This window comes from Stenella coeruleoalba (assembly GCF_951394435.1).
Source record: "Stenella coeruleoalba genome assembly, chromosome: 1".
Classification (NCBI taxonomy): Eukaryota; Metazoa; Chordata; class Mammalia; order Artiodactyla; family Delphinidae; genus Stenella; species Stenella coeruleoalba.
Genome location: NC_137169.1, coordinates 65,712,173 through 65,731,003, shown reverse-complemented (window position 1 = coordinate 65,731,003; position 18,831 = coordinate 65,712,173). Strand labels below are relative to the sequence as shown.

Below are 18,831 nucleotides of genomic sequence, written 5' to 3'. Positions count from 1 at the left end.
AATTAATACAGTGCCTATTGGTAGGTTTATTAACCTATCTAAGCCTTAGTTTCCTCAACTATAACATAGGGAAAATATCCTATGAAGATTAAGTGAGAACGTGCAGTCCTCATGCAGAACATGAGAACAACAGTACTTGAACTTTTTCACTCTATCATTACCTCTTTGTTATATGATAGCCTAAAAAGAATAATCAGTCTGATTATTAATACTATTTTGTCTAATGTATAGACTGTAATTTTAGCACTTGATAAACATACATATTAGCTTGAGTTGAATTCTTAGAAAGTTAAAAATATATCTTCTTATATATATATTATATATATTATATATAATATACAATATATATTACATATATATATAAATATTATATAGCTCTCCCATGTGCCATTTCTGTCCAATATGTCTTTCTCAAAGGTCACCAGTTACAAATCATATCCCAAATTTCTGACCTATGCTGATGACAGATCTCCATCTATTGTGATGTCATCCAGTACTTGATGGTAATATTTCACATGATATTTATTTCTGGCTACAGTTTAAAGAGCAATTCCTGTTTGTAGAGTAACTCAAGGATTACAGTATGACTTCCTGTGATTTTATTTCTATATCGTTGCCTTAAGTAGCAATGAGTAAATCTTCTAAATTATGTCAAAAGACTTCTTGTCCACAAAGCAATATATTCTGCGATCTCATTGACAAAATTGTTAAAAGACCATCCTTGCAGTTTTTGGGTCAGCGGGGATATCACTGTTATGAACCCAGGATTTACAGAACACTGGCAAAAATTCTGAGGCACGGAGACTTGCATCAGTTTGACATACTACTCACAGATTATATTGCATTTGTGGAAAAATCAAGATACTGTTTTGAACTAAATTTTAATCTTGAATTTACTGCAATATGTGTGAATACAATTCTGTACTGGGTTTTCGCCAGAAAAGGTAATCCTGACTTTGTGGAATTGCTCCTCAAGAGGGCAAAAGACTATGTTCAAGACAGAAGTTGTAACCTGGCACTGATATGGAGGTAATAATCTCATATTTTTTCAACATAAAAGGAGAAAATTTCTCTTTAGGAGGATATACTACTTCTCTTTTTCTAAAATGTATATGCATAGTGACTACATATGGATAAAGAATCCTGACTTGATTGCTCATTCATTTGTTCATTCCTTCATTATTTATTCAATAAAATTTTACCTATATGTAAATTATTATGTACCAATAAATTACTAGTGGTTTGCTCTATAAAGCTTATATGTAAGTGTTCAAGGTAATGCAGTGTTACACAACCTAGATTTCTGTAACTAGTCAAAGACATTGTTTTTTTGTAATACTGTGACCTCTTCTTTTTGAGAATACTGAGAATGTTTATCTATATACTATCTAAATTATCTTTCAAAGTATAATTCAGGATATACACACATATTCACTTAGTCATACTTGTTAAACATAATAATTCCTTATTTTTATGTTAAACATTATAAATTTGACTCCAAATTCTCCAGAATTGAACACAGTGAACGTCAAATACCCGATTCAATCTGCTATAGAACCAAATTTTCACATTGTCTCAACATGTCAATCTAGCTAATGAATACTACTGAGGATCTTAGAATAAAATGTCCAATATGACCTCGTTGTAGTCTGTAATACAGATTTTAAAGTTACTTAGTTTGCACTAACTGCAATTTAGTCTTTGGTTTTAGGTATTAATTTGATTAGAACAGATGTGCATTTATTCATTCATTCACCTTACTATGCATGAGGCACTGTACTAGGCATGATGATAGAACCATGTATTCAATGAAAAACAAGACAGATAAGATCAGTTTAAGACTAAACCAATTTAGATTCTGCCTGAAGCAGAGTTGTTTTCTTGATTGTGTATCACTGTGGTGATGGAGAACCACTGGATTACTTTCCTTAATGATAACCCAAGTACAAAAACTGAGAGCTGAAGTCTTCAATATCAATAAATAAAACTCCAAGTAGTACTTTTTGGTTGTTTTACGACCATTATATTTGTAACTATAGCAGAGATCAGCAGCTTCTAACACTGAGTGTCACTAGCTGGGTTAAGTAGTACCTATGTGTATCCCTGGCAGGCCCATGGGAAAGAAAAATGAAGTAAAACAAAGGAAGAGAGGATAAGTTAAAAAAAAGATTAATGAGGGGCAAGAAGGGAAAACTGAAAGGAAAGAAAGGAAAATGAAAGAAAAACAGATGGTGGGACATGATAGAGTGCCATTAACAACTGTCTTAATAAACTGTTTGAAGATTAACAGATTTTGACTTAGATGCATCCACAAGGTAAAACACATTACAGGCCAATTCTAAGTACCACAATATCTTTAGGATCTTTCAGATTCACAGAATTTTAAATTCAGATGGAACCTAACAATTCATCAGCAAACCTCCCCTAACCCCTCTTCCTGGGCAGCAACTCCCAGAGTGCATCTCTGGTTGGTGCTCATCTGGTCTCTGCTTGAACAACTCTAGTAGTAGTGAGTTAACTATTTCCTGAGGTAAATCATTCCTTTGCCAGGGACCCTTCTCTTTCCTAGCCACTCATTTTCCCTCAAAGATTTTACCCAGTCCCACGACTTTAAATATTACGATATGCCAATGACTCCCAAATCTTTATCTCCAGCCATGACCACTCCTCTGAGCTCCAGACTCCTCCTATATGAGGCTGTCTGCTCAACATCTCCACAGAGCATCTCAAATTTAACAGAATCAAAACAGAATACTGATCTTACTCACACTATACCTGCCAACTTGCTCCTTCCCCTGAATTCTGCACTTGATTAATGGCCTCTGTTGCTCAGGCCAAAAATCTAGGATTTATGTTTGCTTCTTCTCTTTCTTTCACAACACATCAGCAAATCTTTTTTATTTAATCTCTAAAATATGTAACAATTAGTTATACTTTTCATCTTCTCAGTTTCTAACGTAGGTAAAGCCACCATTGTCTCTTGCCTAGACAACTCCAATGGACTCCTAAAGAGTCTTCCAGCTTCCACTCTTCCCTCTTACAATCCATTCTTGACTCAGAAGCCTGAGTGACCTTATAAAAATGTAAAATAGGCCATACCACCCACGCTTAAAATCATCCAAAGTTTTCCTACTACAGGTGAAATAAAATTCAAACTCAATAACCATTTTTTAAAACTCCCATATGGGGACTTCTGTGATGGTGCAGTGGTTGAGAGTCCGCCTGCCAATGCAGGGGACACGGGTTTGAGTCCTGGTCCGGGAGGTCCCACATGCCACAGGGCAACTGGGCCCGTGGGCCACAGCTACCAAAGCCCACGCGCCTAGGGCCCATGCTCTGCAGCGGGAGAGGCCACCACAGTGAGAGGCCCGCACACCCCAACGAGGAGTAGCCCTGGCTCGCCACAACTAGAGAAAGCCCACGTGCAGCAACAAAGACCCAATGCAGCCAAAAAGTAAAAAAAAAAAACAAAAAAAACCTCCCATATGATATGTCCCCAAATCCAATCTCCCAAATTCTAATCTCATGTCATTCTCCCCCTTGAACACTATATTCCAACCACACATTTGTTGTCCACTGTCTACTCTTGCTAAAAGTAAGCTCCATGAAAGGAGGAACTTTGACTATTGCTTCAGCTTTGAATCCTCAGGTCTAGAACTATGCAGATGCATAGTAAGTGGTTAATGAAGATTGTGTTGGATGAAAAAATGAATTTTTATACAGCTTTATTAGATTCTTCTTCCTCATAGTGCACTGAATTCTGTCTCCATTTCTCCAACTCTGCCCCCAGAGATATAGAATACAAAGTCTACTCATTCTCTGTCCTGTATGAAAACCTCTCAAATATTTGAACATAGCTATTATGTTCCCATAATAAATACCTTACGTTTCCTATTATCTGTTGTTCTTTATTTCCATAGCAGCATCATTCTTTGGTCACCTTCCCCTGTATACACTCCACTTTGATAATTTCGCTAACCCAATAATGAGGTGTCTAAATAGGTCTCTGGAGGAGAAGAGACAGAATTAATGAGAGAAAGGAACTTAAGTTTGTTCATTTTTGCAATAAACCTGCAAAAATAAATGCTACAGTATGGAAGACTGTAAGTGGATAAAGAGAGATGACATCATTCAGTTAAAATAACAATAATCATTTATTAAGCATTTTCTAAGTACCAGGCACTGTGTTATTTGCTGAGGATACAAAAACAAAGTAGACATATTTCCTGATTTTGGAGAGCTCACAGACTAGTACATAAGCCATAAAAAATTATAATTATACTATAAGTTCAAAAATAGAAGCATATAGAGGTAGAAAGAACAGAGCACATCGTTAATATTGGGGAGGAGCTAGTATCGGAGAAGGCACTTTAGAAGAGGTGATGTCTTAAATTTATTTTTAAAATGTAAAAAGGAGTTTTCCCTGTCTTTCCCTTGAAGAAATGTAATCTAGGCAGAGAGAGGCTGACTAAAGCCAAGAGAGATACAAACACGTTGTATCCAGTGACTACAGGCAATTCAGCAATTGCTAGAGAGTGAGATGGAAATCAGGTAATAGTGACAGATAAGGCCTAAAAGAGAGCCCTTAAAGGACTTTGGAGGCCATACCAAGGAATTTGAAATTTATACCATGGGTGATGCCCAATCAGTGAAGGTCTTTTCAGACTTGAAGTATGAAAAGATTCATCAGCTCCCATTTGAAGACTGGACTGTGGTAAGGGAGGGTGCAGCTAGAATTAGGGAGGCTAGTTAGTAGACTGCTCAAACACTCCAGGCAGAATGGCAGGTCCAGAATTTCTGTAGAGGAAGGGTTGAGGGAAGCAATCTGATTGAAAAGAGGGAGGTGGTTAGAGGAGGTGCTTGAAACTGAATTTGCATAGCATGCCCAGTGTGCTAACTAAGATTACATGTGTACTTATAATAGTTTTGGGGGAAGAACTAATCTGCTCTGCCACCATCCCCCCCAATCCCTAGGTAAATCATAATGAGGACTTAAACTAAAAACAATAGCAATAGGGAAAAGAAGAGATATTACTAAATAGAATAACCAGGCATTACAGTAGGTGATTAGAAGTAGAAAATGAAAGAGAAGAGTTACTCCTCAAATTTCTAAATTTTGAGACTCGTTGATGATTGTATTAGCTTCCTTTTGCTGCTGTAACAAAGCTGCCACAAACTTAGTGGCTTAAAATAATATAAATTTATTATTTTATAGTTCTGAAGGTCAGAGTCCAAAATGAGGCTACAAGGGCTAAAATCAAGATGTCACAGGGTGGGTTCCTTCTGGAGGTTCTAAGGGAGAGCCTTAGAGGGCTCTAGCTAGATACTCTAGCTGCCTTTGCCAGCTTCTAGAGCTGCCTACATTCCTTGGTTCATGGTCTCTTCCTCCATCTTCAAAGCCAACACTGTAGTCCTATCTCCTTCACTGGCTCTGCTTCTGTCATTCTCTGACATCTCTTATAAGGACTCTTGTGATTATACTGGGCCCCCCTGGATAATCTCACACCTCAAGATCCTTATCCTAATTATATCTGCAAAATCCCTTTTGCCATATTGAGAGGCTATTTCAGTCTACCACAATGGTCATGCCACAAATCTATCAAAATTATTACAAGAGACTACAAAGTCAGTTTTGGATGCATGTGTTTGCATTGCCTAAGGGATATCCAGGTAAAGATGTGCAGTAGGTAGCTATTATGTAGTGTCATCCTTGATGTCTCTCTTTTACATTGCACATCTTAGTCTGTCAGGACATCTGCTGAGTCTACCTTTAAACAATATACAGAATTTGATCATCTCCACTGTTATCATCTAAGTTAAGTGATTTCTCTCCTTCTATTCCATAACAAATTCTCAATAAAGGTGAGATCGTGCTGCTTTTTTTTACTCAAAATCTCCAGTGGCTCTTCCATTCCATTTAGAGTAAAAGATGAAGTTCTTACAGTGATATGCAAGGCTTTACACGATGTGACATCCCATTACCTCTGTCCTCATTTCCTACTATCCCTCACCCTTTTCACACTTTTAGCCACACAGGCTCCCTTACTCTTCCTCCACCACCCCAGGCACACTCTCCTGCCTTAGGGTTCTTAAATGTCCAAATGGCTAACTTCTCCATCTCCTTCTTCTTTATCTAATGTCACATTTCAGTACAGCCCTCTCCTATAATCCTATTTAAAATTGGAAAATGCCAAAAGTTCAGGACCAGACACTTTCATGCATTCTACCAAACATACAAAAAGGACTTAATCCTTCTCAAACCATCCAAAAAATTGAAAAGGAAGGAATGCTCCCAAACTCATTCTATGAGGCCCACATTAGCCTGATACCAAAAGCAGATAAACACACTTTGAAAAAAATAATAAAATAAAATAAAATTACAGGCCAATATCCCTGATGAACACAGATGCAAACATCCTCAACAAAAGAATAACAAACCAAATTCAACAATACATTAAAAGGATATACACCATGATCGAGTAGAATTTATTCCAGGGATGCAAGAATGGTTCGATATGTGTAAATCAATCAACCTGATACACCACATTAACAAAACAAAGAATAACACCATATAATCATCTCAATAGAGGCAGAAAAAACATTTGACAAAATTCAACATCCATTTATGATATAAACTCTCAACAAAGTGGGTATAGAGGGAACATACCTCAACATAATAAAGGCTATATATAATAAACTCATTGTTAACATATTATTCAGTTGAAAACCTGCAAGCTTTTCCTCTAAGATCAGGAACAAGAAAAGGATGCCCACTATCACCACTTTTATTCAACATAGTATTGGAAGTCCTAGCCACAGCAAATCAAACAAGAAAAAGAGACAAAATTGGAAAAATTGGAAAGAAAAAAGTAAAACTGTCAGTATTTGCAGATGACATGATACTATATAGAGAAAACCCTAAAGAGTCCACAAAAAATTTATTAGAACTAATAAACAAATCCAGTGAAGTTGCAGGATACAAAATCAATAAAGAAATCTATTGCATTTCTAAATGTTACCAACTATCAGAAAGAGAAATTAAGAAAACAATCCCATCTATAATTGTGTCAAAAGAATAAAACATGTCGCAATAAATTTAACCAAGGAGGTGAAAGAACTGTACTCTGAAAACTATAAGATATTGGGACTTCTCTGGTGGTGCAGTGGTTAAGAATCCGCCTGCCAATGCAGGGGACACGGGTTTGAGCCCTGGTCTGGGAAGATCCCACATGCTGCGGAGCAACTAAGCCTGTGCGCCACAACTACTGAGCCTGCGAGTCACAACTACTGAGCCCACGAGCCACAACTACTGAAGCCCGAGCACCTAGAGCCCATGCTCCACAACAAGAGAAGCCACTGCAATAAGTCCGCACACTGCAACGAATAGTAGCTCCCTCTTGCTGCAACTAGAGAAAGCCTGTGTACAGCAACAAAGACCCAATGCAGCCAAAATAAATAAATAAACTTACCACAAAAAACCCTATAAGATATTGATGAAAGAAATTGAAGGTATTGATGAAATAAATGGAAAGATATACCATGCTCATGGATTCAAAGAATTAACAGTTAAAATGTCCAAACTACGCAAAGCAATCTACAGATTCAATGCAATCCCTATCAGAATAACAATGGTATTTTTCATGAAACTGAAACCAATAATCCTAAAATTTGTATGGAATCTTGAAAGACCATGAACAGCCAAAGCAACCTTTATAAAGAAGAACAAAGCTGGAGGTATCATGCTCCCTGATTTCAAGCTATACTTCAAAGCTATAGTCATCAAAAGTGTATAGTACTGGCACAAAAACAGACACACAGATCAATGGAACAGAATAGACAGTCCAAAAATAAACCCATGCTTATATGGTCAATCAATCTATAACAAAGGAGGCAAGAATATACAATGGGGAAAAAACAACATCTTCAATAAATGGTGTTGGGAAAACTGGACAGCTACACACGAGAGAATCAACCTGGACCACTTTCTTACACCATATACAAAAATACACTCAAAATGGTTACAGATCTAAATATAAGACCTGAAACCATAAAACTTCTAGATGAAAACATAGGCAGTATGCAATTTTACATCAGTCTTTGCAATATTTTTTAGGATATGTATCCTCAGGCAAGGGCAACAAAAGCAAAACTAAACGAATGGGACTACATCAAACTAAAAAGCTTTTGGATAGCAAAGGAAACCATCAAAAAAATGAAAAGGCAACCTATTGAGTGGGGAGAGTTATGTGCAAACAATATATCCAACCAATGGTTAATATCTAAAACATATAGGGCTTCCCTGGTGGCGCAAGTGGTTGAGAGTCCGCCTGCCGATGCAGGGGACACGGGTTCGTGCCCCGGTCCGGGAAGATTCCACATGCTGCGGAGCGGCTGGGCCCATGAGCCATGGCTGCTGAGCCTGCGTGTCCGGAGCCTGTGCTCCGCAACGGGAGAGGCCACAACAGTGAGAGGCCTGCATACTGAAAAAAAAAAAAAAAAAATCTAAAACATATAAAGAACTCATACAACTCAATATTATAAAAATCAAATTTAAAGAGGTGCAGGGGACCTGAATAGGTACTTTTTTTCCAAGGAAGACATACAGATGGCCTATAGATATGTGAAAAGATGCTCAACATCACTAATCACCAGAGAACTGCAAATTAAAACCATATTGAGGGGGCTTCCCTGGTGGCGCAGCAGTTGAGAATCCACCTGCCAATGCAAGGGACATGGGTTTCAGCCCTGGTCCGGGAAGGCCCCACATGCTGTGGAGCAACTAAGCTCCTGCACCACAACTACTGAGCCTGCGCTCTAGAGCTCACAAGCCACAACTACTGAGCATGTGTGCCACAACTACTGAAGCCCGCATGCCTAGAGCCTGCACTCCACAACAAGAGAAGCCACTGCAATGAGAAGCCTGTGCACCACAACCAAGAGTAGCCCCCACTCACCACAACTAGAGAAAGCCCATGTGCAGCAACAAAGACCCAACTCAGCCATAAATAGATAAATAAATAGATAAATAACTAAATTTATAAAACCACAATGAGATATCACCTTCCCCCGTCAGAACACGTATTATCAAAAAGACCACCAATAAGTGTTAGTGAAGATATAGAGAAAAGGGAACCCTTGTGCACTGTTGGTGGGAATGTAAATTGGTGCAGCCACTATGGAAAATAGTATGTAGTTTCCTCAAAAAAATTAAAAATAGAGTTACCATATGATCCAGCAATTCTACTTCTGGGTATTTATGTGAAGAAAATGAAAATACTAATTAAAAAAGATACATGCACCCCTATGCTCCTTGCAGCATTATTTACAATAGCCAAGATATGGAAGCAACCTAAGTGTCCATCAATAGATGAATGGATAAAGAAGTGGTGTTTGTGCATATATACATATATATAATGTATTATTACTCAGCCATACAAAAGAATAAAATCTTGCTATTTGTGACAACATGGACAGATTTAGAGGGTATTATGCTAAGTGAAATAAGTCAGATAGAGAAAAACTAATACTGTATGATTTCACTTACATGTGGAATCTAAAAAACAAAACAAAACAAAAAAAGGAAACCGACTCGTAGATACAAACTGTTGGTTTCACGGCAGGGGTAGTATGGAATTGGGAAAAATAGGTGAAGGAGATTAAGAGGTACAAACTTCTAGTTATAAAATAAATCGGTCATGGGGATGTAATTTACAGCATAGGGAATATAGTCAATAATATTGTAATAACTTTGTACGGTGATAGATCATTGTGGTGATCAATTCATATTGTGTATAAATATCAAACCACTATGTTATACACCTGAAACCAATATAATATTGCATGTCAACTGCATTTAAATTAAAAAAATAAATAAAATAAAATTGAGAAATGCCCTCACTGCACCTTCCCAGCACTTCCATACTTCTTATCCTGCACTACTTTTTCTTTTTCCCAGAATACTTATCAAACCTTCTAACATATTATGAAATTGGCTTGTTTGCTATGTTCCTCCTGCTATATACTGTCTGTTATCCCTCACTACTATATTAGCAAGAAGCGGCATCTTTGTTTTCTTCACTCATATATCCCAAGTACCCAAAAGGGTGCCTGGCATACAGTATGCATTCAGTAAGTATTTGTTGAATAAATTAACAGACAGTAGTTATCATGTTATGGTCATAGATGAAATTGCCTGAGAACAATTAATCAGATGAAAATTAGTCAAAACGCCACATTTACTTTACCTAGATGTTGAGGGCAGAGGAAGAGGAATCAGTGAAAGAGGGTTGAGAATGAATAGTCAAAGAGGTAGATGCATAACTTGAAGAGAATGGTCCCACGGAGTCATGGGAAAACATCTCAAGAAAGTCAACTGTCAAATATCAAAGATAAAATTATTATGAAGAAAGGTCTATTGGCAGCTGGAAACCAGAAGAGAAATGCTAGGAAAATTTTTAGAAATAATTATTATAGCTACAAAACGGAATCATTCCCTGCATGTCTATATGGAAATATTATGTCCCATTTCATAAGTGCATATATGACAGGTTTTCAGATACAGAGGGTTCAGTTCATTAACCTCACATTTAAAAATTGATTCTTGCTTTGCTTGCCTCATTCCATCCATATAAGTACTGTAATAATTAACTGTCAGGACAGATTAAGCAAATTTTGGTTTACAATAACATGATCTTTAAACATGAAGATTAATTATATGTCATTTGGGTACAGACTAGACTTTTGAATCTCATTTTAAACCTATTTGAGTTTTAGTTATGTTTTCAACATTTTTGGTCCAAAATATTTTCTACAGTAATGTCAATCTTAATATCTTAAAATGAACTAATATCTCTAAATCTTAACAAGGGCCACTTACAGTATTTTTTGTCCCCTAAGTCCCGTGAATTCCCATACTTATAAGTCTCTTAAGGCAAATATCTTCTTAAGAGTTAGCAAGATGAATAAATTAGACTGCTTTTGAAAATGTTAAATGATTGCGCTTCACTAAAATTCTGACTAGGCCCGAAAGCTACAGAATAACTTTAAAATAATAATTTTCAGGATAATGGTAAAAAAAAAAATCAATTAACATATATTTGAGTATGTACTATGGGCCAAGCATTGTTCTAGGCATTTAGGGATATAAAAGTATATTAAACAGACAAAGAGTATTGCCCTGTAGAACTTAAAATTTTATAGTTTATCTTGCCCACGCATTGATTTTGAACATAAGAAAATGAAAGATTAGAGACATTAAGCAAGTTGTCCAAAATGATAAGAGCTTAATGGAGCTATATACAAAGTGCCATAGAGTTTATTAGACAGGGTCTTATACGATGAGCAAGACTTGTCCCAGAATTGAAAATGGAAGGGAAGAACATATACAAATCAAAGAGTTGAATGCAGTGGTGGTTTGGGAAAGTGAATACCAACAATCAGGAGAGGGAATGTAGAATTAGTTTAGAAGTTCAATTTTGGATATGTGTTGGAAGTATTTGTGAAACAGATGAGATGTTCAGGACAATATTGATCTGGAGATGACTCTAGGAGAGAGTGTATATATACTTTATACAGAGTTAGAAGGATAGATATAGTGCCACTGGTAGAGTGATGACAAAAATCCCACTTCTTAATTTCTAAAACACTATTCTGCACTGCACCACACTATTTTTTTTAATCACAAAATCTTGGCATTTCAGAGCTCAGTGAAGCTTTGGAGATAAACTAGTTGGTCTAGTAATTTTCAAACTGTACTTTTTGGAGCTCTTGACAAGAGAATCACCATATGGGAGGTCTCTAGGACCCCAAATACACTTCAACCAGAGAACTTATCTAATACAAAAGATGTATTTTATATAGCTAGTTCTTGCATAACAATATTCCAGTGTTGGTTTATGTTTGTAAATGAAACATTCTTTCCAATCTTTTTATTGCCACACACCTACTATGACCTTCAGGTCTTAGATCCAGGATAACCTACAGGCAATGACTAACCCAGGTAGAGTTAGGTGTCCCTCCTTGGTGTTTCTACAGTTCCCCAAGCATGTTTCTATCGTAGCAATTATCACCTTGTACTGTATTTACTGAATTACTTGTTTGTTTCCCTTACTAGACTATAAGAAGCATCTTGAGATCAAGGACTACATCTTTCATCTTTGCATATCTAGTACTCAGTACACTCTGGACAAGCCAGTGTTAAATAAATTAGTTAATGAATGGATGAGCAAATGAATACATAAATGCATGAGGAAATGGAGACTCAAAGAAGCTGACTTATTAGTTAGGAGAACTAAAACCTAGAATCTAGAACCGTTAAATCTCTATTGTTTTTAACACTATACCATGTTGCCTTCCATCTTAATTATTTTAAATCTTAAAGTTCTTTTTGAATAATGCTTTTCTTGCTAGGCATAATTGTCCGAAACTAATATTTATAGTTTGTATGCTGTTCTGCAGAATATATTAGTATTTTATTAGATCAATCAAGAGAATTCCAAAGACAAGGACCTTTAGTCCTAAAAACCATGTCTACTTGGCCAAATCAAAGCTTGATAATTAATACAAAATTCCCTGTGGCTGATTCTACCATGTCCTATCTACATATAGTAACCAATTCAATAGCAAACATAAATGTCTATTAAATGAAACAATTGCAAGAACTATACACAATTAGAAAAAAATAACATTTTCATTTCTGTCGTAAGGGAGGAGAAATTTTCAAGTCCAGTCATCATATAGCACTCCAGGAAAAACAAGATTTCAGAGAACTCTCAAAACTCTACTGAAGAAGGCAAATTAGATTCTGTCCTTGAGGGACCTGATATGACCCTCATCATAATTTACATTTCTTCAACCTGCAAATACCAACTCTGATTTTATTAAAGTGAAAAAATAGAATTAAGGTAGTTGAACTTATTCCTTTTCAGTCTAATTTTCAAACTCAATTCAATCTCAAGCCTGATACATGATCAAGAACAACAAAAACAAAAGGGTCACAGAATTCTGTTCTATTAATAAAGCGAAATAAAAAAGTCTGTCCCTCTTTTCCATTTTAGATTTTCCAGAGCTATATCAGTTTCATAATATTAGTTCCAATCACTATGGATTTCTCAAATGAGAAACAGAATTGCTATTACTAAAACTAAACACTTTCCATACATTGTAAATCTTTTTGTTTGTTTTTACAAGTGTAAACGGGATTTAAGTGTGTAGTACAGTTTTCTTACTTTTTGACCTTCAGGTTGGCCTAGATTTGGAGTGGAAAACTCTTTTTAAGACATACTATATATAAAGGAGAAGTTACATTAATGTTATTTAAGATATTTACTATTTAAGATAATACTATTATTTTCCCTTTACTGTTAAGACAAAGTTTTTACCACATTTCTTAACTCTATATTCAATGAGGTTTTTCTTGTTTGTCTGATTCACAGAACTTTCACACCAGTATACTGTCCAAGCCCATTAAGTGGAATCACACCTCTACTTTACGTAGCTCAGATGAGACAATCCAATATCTTAAAAATACTCCTGCAATATGTAATCATAGAAAGAGAAAAAGACCCTATCAACATCGTGTTAACAATATTGCTCCACCCCTCAAGAGTGAGAATAATGGTTGATCATGAACTGGTAGACATCCAGGAAGATGCCAAAACATGTTTAGTGCTTTGTTCCAGAGTGCTTTCTGTCATTTCAACCAGGGAAATAGAGGTAAGCAAAATACTGTACTTTGGGTGTGGCCTCAAATATTGATCAATTTTAAGATAAAATTGTGAGGCAAGAATAAAGTTAATTTTTCATCTATCAATCCAGTGAATCACTGAGTATATGCTTATAAATTAAAAATAGGCAAAATTCTAATTATCTTGAGCATTAGCTCTTTTATTTCATAATTTTATATCTTCTATATATGAAATAATTTTTTTAAAGTTAGTATAGCTTATTTTAGTAGTTATTAAGTAGATGTATGTTATTATTATATTCTAATTACATAATAACCTGTTTATTAGGATTTCTATGTCTCAAAAACAGAACAGGGCTTCCCTCGTGGCTCAGTGGTTAAGAATCTGCCTGCCAATGCAGGGGACACGGGTTTGAGCCCTGGTCCGGGAAGATCCCACATGCTGCGGAGCAACTAAGCTCGTGCACAACTACTGAGCCCGCGAGCCGCAACTACTGAGCCCACGAGCCTAGAGCCCATGCTCCGAAACAAGAGAAGCCACCGTGATGAGAAGCCCATGTACTGCAACGAAGAGTAGCCCCCACTCACCGCAACTACAGAAAGCCCACGTGCAGCAACAAAGACCCAACACAGGCAAAAATAAATAAATTAAATAAATTTAAAAACAAAAACAAAACAGAAGAAATTAAACTTTTAACAGACTTCTTTTCCAATAGAATATTGTAAAATGAAAGTTACATTTCTCCCCACTATAATCACATATCAAGAAACATATTTTCCTTTTCAAAATTCCTGAACAATTTTAAGCATGAAAATATAAAGGCTTTAAATATTTGCTCAATTGAAAATATCTATCCCTCAGAGATGTGAAGTTTCTCCTTGATAAGGTTTAAAAAAAAATCAACCACATGAAGGGTATGTTTATCCTGTCAAAATGAACTGCAAGTTTCAGCATCAAATTGTATCATGTCTATTAGTATCAAGAAAGTATAAGATAGACAACTGATGGGAACATACTGTACAGCACAGGGAACTCTACATTTTAATGCACTGTAGTGTCCTAAATGGAGGGGATATATGTATATGTATAACTGTTTCATTTTGCTGTGCAGTAGAAGCTAACACAACATTGTAAAGCAACTATACTCCAATAAAAATTAATTTAAAAAAAAGAAATAAGTCTGCATAAGGTAAAGAAAGCTACCCCTATAAATTTAAACCAGTCAAAGTACCAAGGAATCTAGCAGTTCCCCTTATCTTTAAAGGTGTGACTTCAGAAATAAACTCCTAAGAAATATAGTCCTGTTGGGTCTTTAAGTTTTTTAAGCTTTAACAATGCATATCAATCAACCATGCCTGGGCCAATTGTAAGGACAGCAAATTCGTCAAATTATTTTGGCAACCAAATTTCTTTTTAAGCATTTTAAAAAAAAATTTATTTTATTTATCTATTTTTGTCTGCACTGGGTCTTCGTTGCTGTGCATGGGCTTTCTCTAGTTGTGGCGAGCGGGGGCTACTCTTGGTTGTGGTCTGCGGACTTCTCATTGCGGTGTCTTCTCTTGTTGTGCAGCACGGGCTCTGGGCATGTGGGCTTCAGTAATTGCGGCTCATGGGCTCAGTAGTTGTGACTCACAGGCTATACAGCGCAGGCTCAGTAGTTGTGGCACACGGGCTTAGTTGCTCTGCGGCATGTGGGATCTTCCCGGACCAGGGCTCGAAACTGTGTCCCCTGCATTGGCAGGCAGATTCTTAACCACTGTGCCATGAGGGAAGCCCTGGCACCAATTTTTGTTGCTATTTTTTGTTTTTGTTTTTATGGCTGTACCACATGGCATGTGGAATCTTAGTTTAGTTCGCTGACCAGGGATTGAACCCACGCCACCTGTACTGGAAGCGTGGACTCTTAACCACTGGACCACCAGAGAAGTCCTTGGCAACTAATTTTTAAAACAAAAAAATAAAAAAAATTTTTTTGCTTCTTTATATATACAATGGAATATTACTCAGCCATAAAAAGAAAAGAAATTGAGTTATTTGTAGTGAGGTGGATGGACCTAGAGACTGTCATATAGAGTGAAGTAAGTCAGAAAGAGAAAAACAAATACCGTATGCTAACACATATATATGGAATCTGAAAAAAAAAGTAATGGTTCTGAAGAACCTAGGGCAGGACAGGAATAAAGATGCAGACATAGAGAATGGACTTGAGGACACGAGGAGGGGGAAGGGTAAGCTGGGACGAAGTGAGAAAGTGGCATGGACATATATACACTACTAAATGTAAAATAGATAGCTAGTGGGAAGCAGCCACATAGCACAGGGAGACCAGCTTGGTGCTTTGTGACCACCTAGAGGGGTGGGATAGGGAGGGTGGGAGGGAGACACAAGAGGGAGGAGAAAGGGGAATGTACACATACGTATAGCTGATTCACTTTGTCATACAGCAGAAACTGACACACCATTGTAAAGCAATTATACTCCAATAAAAATGTTAAAAAAATTTTTTTTTGCTTCTTTAGTAATTTGCTTGTCCTTGTCCAGTGTTAGTCCTGCACAATTTTTATAGGACATATCGATTCTCAACCAGGTTCATGAATGCTATTGCTGAGGTACCCTCAAAATAGAAGAGTACTAGGAGAGAATGAGTTGATCAAAATCACCTAAGTGGCAAAGAAGTTAAAGCTGGATTCCAATCAATTTCAGCTTAATAAGTGAAGTAGCATTGAGCAATAAGGTGAAAAATGGCATAAAAACCAGCTTAAAGAACTCTAAATAACCCTGCTTTTCATTTCCACATTTGCCAGTTTTACTGTAAATATACATTTAGATATCTTTACTTCTAGACCACAGTTCTGTGATTGCAGAGGCTATGTCTATTTTGCGTAGCCTAGCAATTATCCCAAGCACCAAGGTCAATGCTGAGTATACATGAGATATTCTTTAAATAATTGTTTACTGAACAATGAAAAATTATATATCATTTAAGTTAAAGTGTCATGTAGTCTGTAGAGTGCAGGTTCTTCTGGAGAAGTACCTCTATAACACAGCAATGTCTTTTACTTCTAAATCAGCCTAATAACATTTGGCTTCTAGAACTAAATCTTTAAAAGGGTAGCTTAACTAAAACGTAAAAAGTTATCTTCATGTGTATGGGCCTCTTGTTAGGTCTTCTCATGATTCAGCAGTATGTAGTTTTACTCTACAATGGTTGGAATCACCTGGTGGAACTTTTAGGATTTATGTTGTCTGTGCCCAACCCACACTAACTAAATCAGAAATTCTGGAGTAGAACCTCGGCATTAATATTTTCTAAAGTCTCCTAGATAATTCCAGTCAAACTGGTCAAATTGGCAACACTACTCTAGAAGAAGCTAATAAACCATAAGTGTATGATCTGTCTAAAATTAAAAACATACAGATTCACTGTTGTAAGAAATAATGTTTTGTGTCCTTAGACACATTAAACCTTATATATGATTGTGAGAATAAAATGGGAGTAAAAATTCTTGCCTCAAAACGTTTTAGAAAAAATATTATAAGGGTTAAATAAATTTAAGATACATTTTGTGAATTCAAATAAAACAATTAAAATGTTTATAATTTCCCTTTTCCCTTTCCTTTAGACGCAGCTAAGTTTAGGAAGACGTCCAATTATTTCAAATTGGCTGGACTACATTCCTTCAACAAGATACAAAGATCCATGTGAACTATTACATCTTTGCAGAATAACCATCAGGGCTCAACTACTGACCAACAATATGCTCCCAAATGGAATATTTTCACTTCTAATTCCTGTTCGTCTACAGAACTACCTGAATTTAGAATGCTAATGCACGTCTTTTTCTTCATTCTTTAAGGATGCTCACTGTTGTATGGTTTAGAAGTTAATAAACTATTAACTTCACACAAATTTTTACTGCATTGAACATTCCATTAGAAAATATATTATCACATGACACCCTAAATGCATCACTTTTAAATTAACATATGGCTCTACCCATTAACTTTTTATACAGTGTAACAAATTATATGCATTTTTAAAATATTTTAGATTTATGCTTTTATTCTATTTTTAAAAGTTGTTTTCAGCCTTAGAGCATTCTTGTTACTTGTGGAAAATCTGGTCATATTAATATTCTGAACTCTGAAGCTCTTATTTTTAGTATGTCCTAAGTTAGGTAAATATTATTTTATATTTTGTATCCATAATAACAAATGTTTATTGAGTTATTTTGCAAATAAAACACTGTGTTTGGTAGTAGGGAATAATTAATGAAATTAAGAGGTGATCCCTTCCTTGAGAGAAGAATTTATAATTCTGTAGCATCCGTGGTCACAAATAACACAAGGTAAAGAATTAGTCAACTAAAGTGTTGGGAATAGGATGACAGAAATGGATTATATTTGGACATAATTAGCCTTAAGTTACAACGTGGAGCTTGGGTGTTTTGGTATGTGATACCCCTAACTACTAGCCCAGCAGTATTTTTTTAATGAGATATAATTGTATAAAACAAAATAGTTTCAGGTATATAACAGAATGATTCAATAAATTTATATACTGTGAAATAATCACCACAATAAGTCTAGTTAACACCCATCATCACACATAGTTACAAGTTTTTTTTCTTGTGATGAGAACTCAAGATCTACTCTCTTAGTAACTTTCAAATATATAATAACCATATTATTAACTATAGTCACCATGCTGTACATTACATGCCCAGGACTTATTTATAACTGAAAGTTTGTACCTTTTGATCACCTTCACCCATTTCATCTACCCCAAATTATATGTTTGTTTGTTTGTTTGTTTTCCGGTATGCGGGCCTCTCACTGCTGTGACCTCTCCCGTCGCGGAGCACAGGCTCCAGACGCGCCGGCTCAGCGGCCATGGCTCACGGGTCCAACCGCTCCAAGGCACGCGGGATCCTCCCGGACCGGGGCACGAACCCGCGTCCCCTGCATTAGCAGGCGGACCCCCAACCACTGCGACACCAGGGAAGCCCTATATGCATTTTAATACCAAAAAAGAAACAGTTTTGACCCAACATCACATCAAAATGAAACTATTATCAGTTAAATCTGCATATCCTTTGGTTACAAAGAAACTTATCTTAAAAAAATCAGAATGTATTCTACAACA

The 18,831-nt window shown here is 36.3% G+C and overlaps 1 protein-coding gene across 1 annotated transcript; it reads left to right on the top strand.

Moving 5' to 3' along the window:
* The first annotated feature begins 459 nt into the window (after nucleotides 1-459).
* On the top strand, nucleotides 460-17,600 carry ASB17 (ankyrin repeat and SOCS box containing 17). Its single transcript, XM_079914800.1, has 3 exons — nucleotides 460-1,029; nucleotides 13,434-13,713; nucleotides 17,309-17,600. Exons 1-3 carry the CDS (start codon nucleotides 629-631, stop codon nucleotides 17,513-17,515), a joined length of 888 nt encoding a protein of 295 aa, XP_079770926.1. The 5' UTR covers nucleotides 460-628; the 3' UTR covers nucleotides 17,516-17,600.
* The last annotated feature ends 1,231 nt before the right edge of the window (nucleotides 17,601-18,831 follow it).